At 39.6% G+C, this 17,284-nt stretch overlaps 1 protein-coding gene across 1 annotated transcript in view; it reads left to right on the top strand.

Moving 5' to 3' along the window:
• The first annotated feature begins 1,154 nt into the window (after positions 1 to 1,154).
• Positions 1,155 to 17,284, top strand: part of si:dkey-246i14.3 (ephrin A4) — a 38,799-nt gene continuing 22,669 nt past the window's right edge. Inside the window, exon 1 of the mRNA XM_057340533.1 lies at positions 1,155 to 1,755. Coding sequence (XP_057196516.1) covers positions 1,637 to 1,755 — 119 coding nt within the window. The 5' untranslated portion in view covers positions 1,155 to 1,636. The remainder of the gene's footprint in view (positions 1,756 to 17,284) is intronic.

Genomic DNA, 17,284 nt, shown 5'->3' with positions numbered 1-17,284 from the left:
AAGACTCCACTGCACAATCATAGGATATTAATGAGCAGACGACAGGCGAATTAATAGTTACTGCCATAGCAAGAGGGAAGACTTGGAAGAATTAACGTAACCAAATATACCCACCGCCGCGTTTCCCGACGTCATTGGCGAACACTCTCCACCTAAGAGTGATGGGCCTGCTGGTCTTGCCTGCCTCATAGTTGAACCGGTAATTTAACACGCGCAGATTGACCACCGGCTGCTTGCGCACATGGTGGCCGCGGTGATTACTGCCTGAACACGCGCTCTCCCAGGAATTCTGTCGTCAGCAAGGTGCATTAATTCTACCCTTACCTGTTAATCACACGTACAGTACACATGAGAAAACAAAACATGTAAACTCCCACTGAGACCAGCAGGACACCCAAAACCACACTGCAAGTGTTCACTTGGAAAATTTGAGGAACCGTCCTCGTGCACTTCGCTTTTTTTAAAAAAGCAAAGGTTTACAAAAGTAAACTATAAAACATACAGTTCTGCATATAATTATGCAGAAAAAACGGAAAAGGACAAAGATGTTATAAGGTGCTGCGGGTGCACCCCAAACACACTTATACATTCCGGGGCATATACGGATCGGTTTTCTTTTTTCGTGAATAACCAGTTTCAGAGGACAATTAGAGTGTGTCATAACCGTGAAGGTTTCTCTGCCAAACGTGTTCTTTAGTGATGTTTAAATTAATCTGCTTAAATAACGTGACTGAACTAGTTATTCTAGTTAATAAAACATAATTTGTTCATTAAAATCAATTATAAGAATAGAAAGCCAATATAAACATTGATATTATTGTTTTGTATTTTAATTGATATAATTCACATTATTTTAATATGATGCAATGTGATGTGTAATGAAATAGCGTTTTAAACATATGCAACACATATTTATTCAGTTAACAAATGTCCCACAAAAATGTAACCCATCCAAACGTTCACTATATAGACTCGCATATTCAACCAACGTGCCTGTCAGGGCAGTGAGGGCACCGGCCAGCACACCTTTTGAAACTATGGAATGTGGTTTCAGCCCCTGGTGTTCACTGATTGGTTTAAAGTTTCATCAGCCACGCCCTTGCGTTCTGCGCCCTACCCAGCAGCGCGCTCAAGTCACTCCTAATCATGTCAACTTTCAACGGACGTGATTGAGAGCGTCCTGCGACCACAAACAAAGTCTTTCATTCCCATTGTTAAAAATGACTGGGGGATTGTCATAGTCGGATCTCATGAATCAATGTTGGATTTATATTTCAAGAAGAAGACGTTTTTCTCTGGAGGAGCGTAAAGTGGAATACTTTGCTTCACAAGGAAATACTAAACGTCGCCTCAGTCTGCACGTCTCTGGAATTCAAGGAATCGCAAGAATTTAACACGACTCGATTAAGAACTTTTCTATTACTTCAACGTATGCGATGTAACTTTACATAAACTGTAACATGCAACATCGTATAACTTGTTGCATTTAGCAACTAGAACATGTTTCTGTTCTTTATTAAAAAACGGTGAAAGTCCCTAACGCTTTCCCCACAAGTCCATGAAAGTTTTGCTGCTGTATTTTACTCTGCTTTTTAAACTGTGAGGGCGGCCCGTAAGGGCTTGGTCCACTTCAATCATGAACATGCCGAGATGCTCTGGAGTGTGCGCTATGATGAGACTTCTAGCGCTGTTTATGCAACTTTTATCAACTACAGCAACTAGACACGTTATATACTGGAACTCTACGAATACGAGGTAAGATCAAGATGACAGACAGTCGTGTTTCCAATTGACCTCATTACGCCCAACACAACGCTGTTGCGTTCTTGTGCGTAATTCAGCGCTTCAGTGGGCATGGCAGGAGCTCAGCCCAGTGCTGACATGTTAAATGTGTGTGACTAAGACCAAAAGTGCTCTTACAATTCTGCCTCTTCTTGTCTTAAAACACACCTGTACTTATTATATGAATACATATTGATGTTTTTTTGTCAGACGTGTTTTTTATCCAAAGTGATTTACAATGCATTCAAGCTATAGGTTGTTTTTGAATCAGTGTTTGGGTTCACAAGGGCTCGAGCAATGCACCACAAACTGAGCTACGTGTATTCACGGGTGAACATGTATGTATGGTAACATAGGCTTCCATAACTTTTGTTTTTTACTGCACACTTAAACTTTAATGTGTTTTTCCCTTCAGTTATACAGTGAAATCTAGCCTACCACATTGTTTATACAAATAGCTTGATCTCAGCAGAGCAAACACAAACAAACAACCAGTCTGTAATCTGGTTACAATTTAATTAATTGGCAAGTGCTCAATTAAGGGCTTGTATCTGACCTAGGGGGAATTAAGTACATTTTGTACAAATTCTGTGGCCCCCTGATCCATACAGTCTGGCGAACAGGTTCTCCAGGTTTGATCAGTTAATGTCAGTCGAGGAATAAATCACTGTTAATGGTGTGTGCCTATCAACTGTCTTCCTGTAGTGCAACAGAGCTCTCCTCTGACTTGCTGTATAATAGTTTTAATTGCCGTCATTTGTTAGACTGATGGTTCGCTCACCTGCCACTCCAGGTGTTGTTTCAGTCTGGATTGGCTGTCTGAGTTTTAGAGAGCCTTCTGAGCCAGCTGTGCTCTGCCCCTCCCGGTACAACCCGTACTGGCAAGTATGCTACCCTTTGTGGTCTTCTGTTTTAGAAGCTTGCTTTTTTAGGGACAGTTCAATCAAAAATAAAAATTCTGCCATCATTTACTCACCCTCGGGTTGTTCCAAATCTGCATGTCTTTTTCTTTAAGTGTATTCATTTATCTTGTGCATAAACAAATTGTTAAGAATGCTGAAAACTAGTTTTTTTCATAGTTCATTCATTTCTCCTGAGAAAGCTAGTGGGGTTTTTAAAGATTTTCTGTATATTGTATGTTTTATGGTTTGCTTGCTTTATTGATTAAATATGTGTATATTAGCTTTGGCGCACATGCATAAAAGCAACACTTAAAGTCAAAGTTGCATCGTGTTTGGTCTTCATGGTGTATTAATATCGATTTACGCTGATGCAGCACCCATGCAGGTAAAGACGTCTGCACACTGGACGTCATCTTTTCCAAACACAAACTCGCTCGGAGTCCTGCAGTGCAACCCTGCAAACAATCAGCATATTACACAAACATCGATTTACACAAAGTAGCGCAATATAACCAGATTAATGAGGCGCAGCCCTGGACACATGAACGCTGCGGGGTTGTCATGTTTAGCTACCCGTGGTTTATTGCATCAGTTCTTTGTAAAGCGTAGGGGGAAAGCTCTCAGAATAATGCAGGTGTATCTCCCAAAGTGTCTTGTGTGTGAATGTGATATGTCATATTTACTCTTTAATCTACCCTCCTGCCTTTTCAGTTGCAACTGAACTGTGAGCAGCTACACTTTTCATTTATCAGTTGACGTTTCTGATGGTCTGCCAGGTGGATCAAGTACATAACATGTTCCTCTTATCTGCCGCGCTTGCTTTCTCGGCTCGCCCCTTTATGTTTCTCACACTCCAATATGTTTCAAACCTGATGCAATAGCTGTGTGGACATACAGGAGAGCTTTCAGATTGACCTGACTGACATAACATGTTTAAAAGGCAGTGCGTTAAACATATCTGTGATTTTAAACTTTTATATCTTTGTATATGTGTGGTTCTCTTTGTGTGACTCGCTTAACAAGTTCGCACACATTTCTGATACTGTGGAAATACCACAAGCTTCTTTCTCAACACCTCCCTTTTACCTCTACGCGTTTCAGAAGAACAGAGTTTTTTTATTGCTCATGCGGAGATCAAATCAAATGAATACAATTTATAATAATATACGCGATTGTGATAGATCATGCTTACAGCACATCACACCCCCACCCCATAAACGCACCCCAAATACAATGTTGTGTTTTATCCTTGTTTCATGGGCGGGAACGGACCAAAGCATGAGGGGGGTGAGTGGGGCAGACGCACCCATACGCATGCAGATTTAAATAATAAAGGCTTGAAGATCAACTGTAATTTTTCTCAGTCAGGGCTGCAGTGATTGGACCCGTAAACACGTCTTATTCTTCGTGAGGACTTCCATAATTCTCAAATAATCTCCCCACTACTTCGTTATCTTCGAGAACCTGTGAATTGTAATCAACAAACCTACTCCGAAATAATCACTTTCTGGCTTGTGTTTTGAAGGACGTAAGAAGCTAACTCCCTGCTGCTCTCTGTCTCGCACGCCGGTTATTATGTGGTTGACTGTATGGCTTAATGCATCATCATGTATAATTATCCATATAAATGGAACTATATTTACTTTGTTTTCGTCTGCCCCTCGCATAGTCTGCCTGTAACGTTTATAAATCTGCAGTGCATTGTCATGAACAGACGTTTCCAGATAATGTCGATGACCTAAGAAGTAGTTACATAAAGGAAAAGTGTTGCGAAAACAGGAAATATTCCTCAACCTTGTACTCACCAGTTCCCAGCTATGCCTTTATCGCATTTTTTTCCTTCTTGGAAATGATCCAACATGTTCCCAGAGACGTTTTATTAAAACACCTACAGCGAGATCGTGGTTTGACTTTCTATTGGCTCTCTTCTTAAAGGGACAGTTCACCCAAAAACAAAAATTCTGTCATCATTCACTCATCCTTGAGTTGTTTCCAATCTCTATACATTTCTTTTGTTCTGATGAACACAGAGAAAGATATTTGGAAAAAATGACAATGGTAGTCAAAAGTGCCCCAGAACTGTTTGCTGTCTTTCATTCTTCAAAATATCTTCTTTTGTGTTCAACAGAACAACAAAAATTTATAAAGCAAATTTTCCCACAATGGTAGTCAATGGAGGCCAAGAACTGTTTGGTTATAAGCATTCTTCCAAATATTTTTATACATAAATTTATACAGATTTGGAACAACTTAAGGGTGAGTAAATGACGACAGAATTTTTATTTTGGGGTGAACTGTTCCTTTAAATAGTACACGTGGAGGTTCTTTTGATAGCATGTTTACATTTGTGTGTCACCATATTCTTCTTGTCTTTACGTATGAGATTTAAAAAGCACCAAAATGAAATTGCTCAATTCATAAGTCGGCATCTCTCCGGAGTCGCTCCTTTGCTCAGTGAGTCTCCTATCAGCGTATACTGTAAAGGCCACCTGGCGCACTGGGCACGAAGAGATTTTGGAGGCTCACAGAGGGACTTTACTGACAGACTGTCACATGGCTGCTTCCAAAATCGCCGAGACCCAATCAACTCCCACAGTTGATGGGCAAAACTGATGGATTGAGCATAAAACGGATGTAATCTTCTAAACTGGGTCTTGAGCGCTGGAATTCGGCCGTACCTGGCAGGGATAACCTTTCAATCTACCTTAGAGAAAGTCGTATTCTGTCACCTGTTTAATATTGTAATTTAGTGATTGTGAGGTTCAGATTTGTCTGTGCGATTGCACAGGCGCGGCTTTCCAACTGCGCTGCTGCACACGGCGAAAAGAGACTTTCTATATTTTCACCTTGCCTGGATTTTGCTAATATCCCCTGTACAGATGTTATCAGCATGAACACTCCATTATCTCATACCTACACATTGGCCAATAGCTCTTCCCTCAGCGTGACCACATCAATATCACTCGCCAGTTTCCTGTCCTTTGCATGGCTGCTTGTGTGGTTATGTGTGCGTGCGCATGCATGAATTGTTGCATTATTTGAGACAGAGTTCGGTGCTGGTCTCCATACTAACCAATGGCCTGAAAGTGACTGCTGGGTGAAAACAAAAGTTTTAAAGATGAAGTGTGTCATTTTTTCATGTTAAAATACTTGCTTAGCTCAGTTTGATATGCACGGTTTATTTTTGAGGCACTATGAAAGCTATATGCCAACACAGCAACATTAGGTCAGTTTTGTGGATTTAGGGCGGGGCTTTCTTACCAGTTACGGGTTTGTCTGACCAAAAGCAGAAATTTGTTTGAAAATGTATTATTGAAAATAAAAATGTGTACGTCATGTTTGTATTTATATGAACTCCTAAAGGCACAACATGTGGTAGTTATATTGCACGCATATTTTCAGGTCAAGTTTGTGTAGCTGTATTTTAAGGGGTTTGTTCACACCAGGGAGTATTTGAAGAGGCACGGTGCATGTGACCACGGTTAAAGATTTTTAGTTGAAAATAATGTTTTCTATTTGTTTTTTGCTGAACCTAACCTCAGGGTGCCCTCCTGAAAACACCTCCAACTCAGTACTAGGTGTCAACACTTCAATGGTAAAACCGAATTATTGAGGGATATTGGGGTTTTACTGGGTTTGTGAAATCATATTAGCCTGGCTGGGAGATATTGCATTTCTAGCACAGCCTGTTACGAGGGATCAAATGCAGACCGGAAATCTTATTGTTTTGGCTTTCAATATTACACATGCACAATTGTGTTTAAAGAATCAGCTGCTTTCTCTAGGGAAACGCACAAGCACACAAATACTGTATATCGATGTGCACACACTTAGCTTCCTTTCCAGTTACAGGATCTCTCTCTCTCTCTCTCTCTCTCTCTCTCTCTGATCTTGATTGGTGTCCTCCTTTTGCTGCTAATGGGCATGTATTATCTGTGTTGTTGCCTATTATAAGGCAATGCCTTATATGCATTTCATTTTGGCCTTATATAGACTTGTGCCTGTCTGTGATCTCTTGTGATGTCTGTGGAATTCCACACTCTCGCTTACCTTCCTTCCCAGGTTTCATTAGTATCAGTTACTCATTGCCCTTTCCTGTTTTTTCCTTCATTGTCCTAGTGTCGAAGTGGAAGCATATTTATCTGTATCGTTGTATGATTTGTTGTTGTAATCAGCATTATTCTTTATAAATATGTGTATATCTGATCTGTATAAATGTATTTGTTTTAATGACAACACAGAAAGATATTTGGATATATTTTGAAGTATGTACAGCAAACAGTTCCGGGTTCACTTTTGACTACCATTCTGATTTTTCCTATAGTAGTCAATGGGCTCCAAGAACTGTTTGGTTACAAGCATTCGTCCAAATATCTTTCTCTGTGTTCAACCAAACAAAGACATTTATACTGGTTTGGAACAACTAGAGAGTGAGTAATTCATTACAGAATTTTAACTATCTCTTTAATATGACAAAAAAACTGAAAGGGTTCATAATATTGCACTTCTGTGAAATAGTCTGTTAATCGCCAAGCAGTTAAAGGTTAATCATATACCAACTACTTGTCTAATTTCGAATTAGCCTCCCTACCTAGTTACTCATTACCAAATCATATCACTGCTTCATTAACTCCTATTGTTCCAACAACATTTGTATCTGTAAACCAGTCAGGAACTGCTATTGAAATGAACTCAAGCATGTGATCTTTGACCTTCCCACAGCATCTCTGTGTAAATGTATTTGTGTTGTTTATGAACAAACTTGTAGCTTGTCCCATATGTTTTATGGGACATTACCTTGCATTAATATGGTTTAGAAAATACCATAAACTTAAAAATAAAGCTTTTTTAGGACTGTAGGCTTCCCTATAGGTTCCCAGCTTCACAAAAGGTTTTTTTGTACCTTTATTTTTAAGACTGTATGTGCACATGGTGTCTTACGGTTTGTTGTTGGCATACACATTGTGTGTGTGTGTGTGTGTGTGTGTGTGCGTGTGCGTGCGTGTGTGTGTGTATGTGTGTGGTGTGGACATGTTTTTATATCCCGGTGGGGACCTAAACCTGAATGCACACCAACACATGGGGACTCGTGTCACCGTGGGGACCAAAATTGAGGTCCCCATGGGCAAAAAAGCTAATAAATTGTACAGAACAATATTTTTTTTAAATGCAAAAAGTGTTCTATGATCTTTAGGTTTAGGGATAGGGTTAGGGATAGGGGATAGAATATACAGTTTGTACAGTATAAAAACATTACGCCTATGGACTGTCCCCACGGGGATAGTCAACCAAAGCTGTGCGTGTGTGTGTGTGTGTGTCTGTCTAGTGGGTGTGTGTTGATTTGTGGTTCTGTCTTTTATCTTCCTGTCAGGCCACTTTGTATTCTTATCTGCAGTGACTGATTTTCACCTCAGTTTATCTTGCAGCTTTGAAAGTATAGCCATTTGCTTCTCTGAGTCCTGTATCACCCCTTTAAACATTTATTGAAAGGCATTATGGGAACTAAATATTTACATATTACGATATTGCCAGCAAAATAAAATAAGCAACGTCGTGAATATTGCAACTTTATATTACGATAGCTCAAAACTGCAATTTTAAATGTGTTTTTCCCTCTCTAAAGGCTGTACCAACAAATCAGTTTTGTGTCCGCGTCTTGACCCGTGACTCACAAGCATGAGAGCATTAAAAGATAGTGTCAGCAGCAATAACACTAGACGTTAGATTTAGAAATGTACGTTTTGATCATTCTTAAGATTGAAAGGAAGCATTATTTAAACACATCAAATGCATCAATATTAAGAAATACATTGTCAAAATGCTGGAAAATATCAAGTTACGGTTTTTAAAGCAACATCACCCAGACCTGTACAGATTCAACTCATGTTTCGTTCTGTAATTCATCCTCCCTTCTTTCCAATTCTCCCGAGAAGGAAAAGACATTATGCCCATACTGAATGGGCAGAAAGAAGGAAAGCACATTATGAAGGGATGGCAGGGAAAGAATCAACAGTGTTCAGCTTCTGAATTGGCAGGGGAGCCCCTCTGGGGAAGAAGGGGTGAGGTGAGAGGAGGAGAGGGAGAGACAGAGGCAGGGAGCAAGAGATGTCAGCGGGTATTACTATCACTGTCACTGTGCAGTAGTGGAGAGAAACACCATCGTCATGCTTACTTAGCCTAAAGGGAGGACATTTGGGGAATAGTGTGTATCATAAAATTACCATATTGTGAAGTTTGTGTATTTGTGTGTGTGTGTATATTTTGAGAATGTCGTTTTCTGTAGCAAGCAGGAAGAAGGGTGCAGACAGGGTCTGTGGTGTCTTAAAGGGAGAATGTCTTCTAATTTGTCATTGTTTTAACTTTTTTAATGAATGCTTGTTAGTGCTATATCAGCATTTAGTTCATTTAAATGCGCTTTGGTGCAATACATGATTAAAAGAAAGATTTCATAGTTGCTCAATTAATATGCACTCATAAAAGCTGCGTGCATTATAATTATGAAAAGAATTGCGAAAATGCATTATAAAAGTTTCAGCTTGCAGCACATTACACCTAAGGACATGTCAGCTCCCCAAGATTTTTTATGCCAAGTACCCATAATGCAATGAGTTGAATGCATAGTGAACGCACCTGTGTGTGTACAGTGAGGGAAATAATTATTTGATCCCCTGCTGATTTTGTAAGTTTGCCTGCTTACAAAGAAATGAAGGGTCTATCATTTTTATGGTATAGGGACGGGCCAGTGTACCGTAAAATCTTGGACGAGAACCTTCTCCCCTTAACTAGATCACTGAAGATGGGTCGTGCATGTGCCTTTAACATGACAAAGACCCAAAACATATTTCCAAGACAACCAAAGAGTGGCTTAAGGAGAAGCACATTAAATGTCCTAGCCAGTCTCTAGACCCTAGTCCTATAGAACATCTGTGAAGGAGGCTAAACCTCCAATTTGCTGAGCGACAGCCAAGAAACCTTAAAGATTGACAGAGGAGTGGAGTAAAATGTATCCTGACACATGTGCAAACCTGGTTACCAACTATCAGAAATGTTTTACCTCTGTACTTGCCAACAAGGGTTTCTCCACCAAATACAAAGTTATTTTTTCTCGGGGATCGAATACTTATTTCACTGACTGAAATGCAAATCAATTTATAACCTTCATATAACATTTTTTAATATTCTGTCTCTATCAGTTAAAATAAACCTACCATAAAAATTATAGACCCTTCATTTCTTTGTAAGCAGGCAAACTTACAAAATCAGCAGGGGATCAAATATTTATTTCCCTCACTGTATATGTGACCTGTTTTAGTTTTGCATTCATTTTTTACAGCATATAGGTGTTTCGATCATTCACATTTTGTGGGAGGTTGAGTTGTGTGTGTGCTTTCTCTGTCTCAGGGTGCCGCTGGGGTTCAACAGATAAGGGTCTCGATGGAAATGCTTTGGTTGGATATTAGAATATTGTACATTGTTGAATACTCAACATGGCAAGGCTGTTTGTGTGTGTAGGATGCAGCTTGTGTGACCTTACAGGTATGGGTGTGTTTGATAAACACCACACAATAACCGTTTTAGTTGCTTAAACCGGCAGCTCACGATTCTCTGGTTATTAAACCGATTTGTCCTGCCTGAGTGAAAACAGGGCGCAATCAAAACATGCAGGGCTGAGGATGACTGGGTCTCATTCATCGAGCAGGTTGGGCGGTTCGTATCTAGAACACAGAACAGATTTCCTGCGGAGCGGCCTGTATCGTTTCTCATATGGAAAGCAGACTTGTCATCATTACTGTGGAGACGGAAGCAAAATGTATTCTAAAAATAATTAAATTATAATACGGACATCTGTCTGAGACCGACACGCATATCTTCCCAATGTTGTACTATACATTTATTTAGATTAATATGAGCAGGACGTAGTTTTTGCCATCTTTTTTATTAGCTGCAGCAGAGAGTGAGAGAAAATTTGGGACTTGAACTTGCGTAACCCGCATGATGTGCCAACATCTGCACCATGGCACTTCTATGTTATTAAACAGAATGGAGATTAGTCTTATGATATTAATTCTGATTAAAATTTGAAAATACGTTGTCCAAATATGTTTTTTAAACATGTACACTACCGTTCTAAAGTTTAGGATCATTTGACCAAAATGTTTCCCATAATCTTAAAAATGTTTCGATGTTTGAAATTACTTTTGCAGACAAAAATAATAATAATTGTGCCAATATATTAATTTCTTAAAATTAGAAAAGTTTTTATTACAAAAAGTTACTACAAATTTTGTTTATTACAAATATTGAATAAAAAGCATCCAGCATAGATGGAAATTCCTTCCATACTGTTTAAAAAGCTTCCCAGGTTGTGACCTCAAGAAGCTGGATGATAAAATGCCAAGTGTACGTTATTGCAAAGGCTGACTACTTTGAAAATGCTAAAATATAACACAGAGTTCATTTATTTTCGACACAATATAACTATTATTCAAATAAAGTAATCCTCAACTTTTGACCGGGAGTGTATACTTCTCTACTTGCGCTTGTTTATTAATTTTTGTTTTTACTTCCAAGTAACATCTTTGTCATTGGCTACACAGTGAGAAGTAAATCTGTTAATGCTTGTTTATAATAATCGTTATTTATTTTTGTCCCCGCTCAATTCTCGGGGGGATAATCAATACCCATGTATGAATGTGTCCTCTACTTCTCGAATCCGTTTCACGTCCTTCCACGTAAGTATGAGGTGACAGCTGCACTTACATTGAAGATGCGCCTCCTGATGGTTTTTGTAACGTTATCTGAAAGGACAACGCCGGACTGTCTCATTGTTCTTGCAGTAGCTGCTTGTCTGTAATCCTAAATTAAGTGGATAATTCGCTCACTGCATGTGGCATGAGAGAAGCCATAGCTACACAACATGTGTTCTTCTTGAACCAAGCCTGGTCCCGCCTCCCCCACGGCTCTTCTGCTGTTCAGTATTGTGTAGAGCGTTTAAAAGAGTTTTGTACTTGAAGTGCATCCTCCTGTTTACAGACAGCTACCCGTGGCCCTGCTGCTTGATTCGGACAGCTGCTTCTAACTGATACTGACTGAGTTAGAGACCTTCTAGTGTCTGTTTTAATTCATGATCACAGTATTTTTTAAAAAGGGACAAGTATTACATTCAATTTAGTGCCTAACTAAGTAAATCGCAGTATTATCACTATACATCAATAAATTGCTGCCGTCCTTCTGAAACCTTGTAGTATCTCTCACTTTTAATTTTTTGCCATGAATCTTTATTTTTAGTCACCCTTTATGTTTACCACTGGTTTTGCAAATATAACCAATTAAAAGTATTGAAAAGTGCTTGCAACTTGGACAACACTGAATTGAATCAGTAATTGGTCATTATACAGTGTTTTTTCCATTTCCTGAGAAACTGCGAATTTGGACATCCGAGGTTTCGGAAGCACAGCGACAATATCATCCTTATAACATTTATTAACATATACAATCTGTTTATCTGACTACAGATCTAATCTAAATTATACTTAAATTAGTTTGTCTAGATTTTTATGACATGAAAAAATTCAGTACATTGTTCATAATTTTTATGTCCATAGAGTAAATGGCTTCACTGTAATACGCCCCCGTTTTTTTTAGATTTTCCACATTAAATGAAATTTATTTTGTGTTATTTTTTTAAATACGGTCAAAAGCATAAAATTACAGAATAAGAAAGCAAATTTACATGAAAAACAGGGAAAGATGTAATTTTACAAGATTATTTTTTATTTTATGGTTTATTTTAAAAAAATATTTACAGTGTTGGATTTTTCAGTTAATAGAATTTTTTGTCAATTATTGCTTTAAAGCTTTTAGATTCTAAAGCAGATTACACTTATTTTATATATTTTTTTTCTGCCAAAATAATTACATATTTGTTTATTTATTTATTTGAGTGAGTCTTTTTTTTATCATCTGATCATTTGTATTTATTCTATTGTTTCACAGAAGTCTAGTGTGTGGCATGGGGTTCTCAGGTTTCGTGCGTGCCGTTTTTGAGTATTTTGTTATATATATGTGCCTAATGGTGCCTGCGGATGCTACTTTTTTATGGAACGGGTTCTGCTCTTTTGTGCGACCGGGGCCTTTGTGACCTGAACATGTTCAGAGGTGCTTGGCTCTCCTCCGGCTCTGCGCCTGGCCACCGCACCACAAAGCTCAGGGCTCCCAAGCACCTGCACTCTTTCATGCCCTTTCAGCTGAGGAAAAACCAGTCTGAATTTGAAACGTTTTGACAGAGAAAGATGGAGAGGAGGGGCTGCGGGAGAGATGGAGAAGGTTACCAAGACAGAATGGGATGAGAGGGAAGGAGCGAGAGAAAGAGAGAGAGAGATTGAAAGAGAAAGGGCAGTTTTGTCCCATGAGATTACAATGCAGTGACCGTGAAAGTGCTTAAATAAACAGTGTGTGAGAGAGTTAGAGCGAGCGGAGGAGAGACCGGCACTGAGAAATGGAGATGAGCGAGAGGAAGAGAGGGAGGGAGGGAAGAAAAGGAGAGAAAGCGAGCAACAGAAAATTGTTGACTAGGAAGTGAGTGGTAGGGGATGACAGAACTTTATTAAAAAGCTACAGATTCCTCATGTTTTCTATGCCAAGCACTCAGGGATGTGTATGCATGTGTTTGAGAGAAAGAGAGAAGGAAGTTTGAGGGGAGCCGTACCTAGACATGAGATAAAGCAACATGTTAAAGGGATAGTTCACCCAAAAAAAAATCAAAATGCTGTCCTCATTTATTTACCCTCATGTGGTTCAAAGCCTGTATTTGACAAAAGAAAATATTTTGAGAAATGTCTCTGTGGATTTGCGTCCGTACAGTAGAAGTCAATGGGGTCCAAAGTTATATTATGGCTTCGTCCCAAATATGACCAACAGTAATAGTGACACTTACATTAATATAATGAAAGTCCTCTGAGGAGGAAATGTAAAAAGTCAGGGCTAATGAGGAAAAGGAACTGGACGAGAAGGGAAAGAGACGGAAACAGAACGTTCAAAGTTAAAAATCAAGTATGGAGCATGTGAGAGGTACATGTGCGGGGAAAAGAGGCAAGAAAGAGGCAGGAGTTTTTAGCCTATCAAATCTGTGACCCACTTTTGCAATGATGGATGTCCAAAGCCAGCTCAGATTTATCGTTATTGCTTATTTGCTTAGCAGGCGCCCTTTTCAGAGCCGAGCAGGGATGAACATGAGAGCGCGTAACTCCAGTGGTTGGTCGCTCTAACCCACTTACTGTCGACAGCTGGGCCTGCAGACCCAGAGAGATGGGTTCATCACGGCGTAGACGCACACTTACCCCGTAGACCGCCACAACAGTGATTCTACAGGCCAACACTTGTCTCTGAATGCGCTTTTCATTACGTTTTTTATTCCTTCTGCTTTTCTTTCTGGACCTTACAAAGATCTCCCCAGGACCAAGCACTGGTGGCTGTGTCATACAGCTAAAAGAGGAAGTTGTATTTAAAGTTCAGGCAACAAGGTTTATAAATGGGCAGAACCATCATTAGTCTGAGGTTTGTAAGTGGCAGGGATGGAGGAAAGGGTGGGGCGGAGAGGGTCTGGCGTAACTGTCAGCTGCAGATTGGCTGACGCCCAGACCTCAGCACCTCTGGCCTCACATACCCCCTGGACACCCACATGCATGTTTTCACATATGTTCATGTGTGTGCTACAGTATAATGAATACACTTGAAGGTTCTATAGGAACGATCATAAATTACAAATGAGACCTCCAGCTACATTAAAAGACCACCAAATTCTTGTGTCTTTTATAGAGGTACAGAACCGACCTCAGAACAGCTGTACCAGTTTAAAAGGTAAATATTTCTAAATGAACGCAAACATTTTTTATTGAATTACCACATTAACTTAAAATTATATTTCATCTGTTCATTGTATGTTGACCATTGTCTGGAATGTTTCTGACACAATTGTTTAAAATAAATAGAAATAAAAACAATTGAGATGGTGACATATTAGAAGTTTCATTTATATCTCCAATAAATCTGCTGAGCTATAAAACGCTACCCTCTGAGCAACATCATTGTGTTCATTGGATTATACACTTTCTGAAATTGTACCCTGCACGTCTTTGTACCCAAATTGCCTTTAATTGCAGTTCCGTTGCGGTTTTATTCATTTTTCATGAAATTAAAAAAAATCCTGTTCACTGTTCTTTTGCTCTTGAGGGTTTCTTTTACTCTACATGGTTTCTTTCACAGCCTGAAGTAGGTGGTTAGTTTCTTTCATGGTATTAAATGGGTGGAAAAGCCCAGTAAAGAGCCTTAAATGCTCGGGGATATTCACAGAAAAGCTATTATTTTATGTAGGTATTAGCTTTATCTGTATTCAGCAAAAAAAGCATCAAATAAGGAATAAAATTCCGCTTTTATAGTAGAGCATCAGCACCAAGGATCGTGTCGGGGCTGAGAAGGCCATTTGCTAATCTTCCCCTTTCGGGTGCCGACTTGCGCACGCACACACCCGCGCGCGGCGCAAAAGTCATCCCCTCCTGCTCTTTGTAGTGCCGTGGGTCGTGCTGACTCGCGGTGAAAGGGCCGCTGTGCTAACAGGCAGAAAATAGACCCTGCTCTCCGTTTGAGCGCTGGCCTCAAGAGGCTTTGGGCCGCACCGTTGCCCAGTGATAAACGCATTTAAATACGGGGGGCACACAAAGTCTTCCAGCGCATTGCTAAATGTTAAACGTCATCCAAACACACTGCATCCCTTTTCAGAGTGCTTTACAAACGTATCTCCTGCAGCTCTGCTGAGAAGCAGCCAGCCTCGGCGGCCCGAGCAAACCTGAGCTTCTCGGCACGCAGAAACGGCTTTTCACACGTTATGATTGCAGTAGCATGTAGGTCAATGCATTTGCATGACATGCAACAACTTGATAGGATAAATGAACATAATGAATGAATTAGAGATGCACTGATATATCGGCCAATAATCGGTATCATTAGATTAAAGCAATTTTCCATCGGCTATCGACTGACAGTTTAAAAACAGCCGATGATCGGAAAAATGCAATTAATTTGTGCTCTGTATAGAGAAAATGTTAAGAACATTCACAAAGTTCAGAAATATTCATTCTTCAGAATCAGTATAGGCAATTATCGGCTATCGATATTGGTGACTCTCTAGAATGAATTTAATCTAAGAACAAGATTTATATGGCTTTTATTTAATTTCTTTATTTAGTTTGCCACGGCATGCTTATTTACAAATGCATTAGTTAGGAACCAGAACTATGGAACTTTCTGACATTTGCAGCATTGCGTTTACACTGACGAAAGAAAATTCCCATGCGTTGTTTTTTATTAAATGCCACCGACAAGCGAATACAGCTTAGCTCAGTCACAAGCGTTTATCTTTGTCAAGTTGTTCTCAGCGTTACGATAGAAATTAATTTAATCTCTCGAGCTGCAGTGTAGTTTCAGCTTTTTACGGCACGAAAGCCTTGTTTTGAAAAATGTTAAAATCGATATCTGAATCTCCGCACCTGCAGAACAACCTTGTTCTGTCCCGACAAAGGTAACTATGGGTTTTTTGGTGCTGTTCTCTCATCTGGAACGCAAGTGGTCCGTAGCTCTGAATGAGATTGCCTCGGCTAAAATCCCTGAAGTAGGTGAGGCTTTCATCCCAGTCTGTATCCAGGGTTCAGACCGAACAAATTACTCCGCCATTTTCATCAAAAGCAGCCTTTTCCTCTCAAACACACACAGAATGCACAATTGGAACACAAAACCTTATTACAAACATCGCTTGTAAACTAACAAGTACCCTGGTAAAAACACCAACTTGTGTTTTGGATGCTGCTGCTGATATTTCCACAAGGCTTGATGAGTCAGATTTGGTTAACCAGCTACGTTCCCTAAACCATCACTGTTCAGCATAAACCTTACTAAAGAAGTTTTTAAAAAGTCTTATGTGGACAACGGATAATGCATGAATTATACACTCAAATATGTGCGGAAACCCAGTTCCTGAACAGGAAACACACCGCAGACAAAATATGCCCCTAACCACATGTGGCCTCACACCTGGCGCCTTAGGAGAGATAGAAAGCGACATGCTAAATGTTGGCACCAGCAAGGAAGCATAGGGTCAGGAGTCCTGTTTGTTTTTGTGTGCGTTTCCTTGTTTCCTCCACTACGGGGTCAACACGCACAGAATAACATCCCATAAAAAAGGGTTGAGATTCTGCTTGCCAATGCTTATAGAAATGAGAGGAAGGGATTGAAACCTAAAGGAGATTGGCAGAGCAGAGTTTCGAGTTTTGTGTTCCTTTACTAAACATGTGTTCCCTTAAACTTATATTATACTACAGTAGATATCATTTAGCATTTTTATTCTTACAACCTGTCTACACCGGGTGCAACGCAGCACGATGCGACACGACAACAGACCCCATTAGAACCCATTATAATTTTCAATTTTGTCAACATTGTATTACTATTAAATTATTAAATATTCCACATTTTGTATGTTTTTTTTTTCAAACATCATTGCTCTTGGTCACCTTTTAATGCCTGTCTGTGCGTTAAACAAATATTTA

The sequence above is a fragment of the Triplophysa rosa genome, linkage group LG8, assembly GCF_024868665.1.
Source record: "Triplophysa rosa linkage group LG8, Trosa_1v2, whole genome shotgun sequence".
Lineage (NCBI taxonomy): Eukaryota > Metazoa > Chordata > Actinopteri > Cypriniformes > Nemacheilidae > Triplophysa > Triplophysa rosa.
The sequence above is the reverse complement of the archived record's forward strand: the minus strand, read 5'-3'. Positions and strand labels throughout refer to the sequence as shown.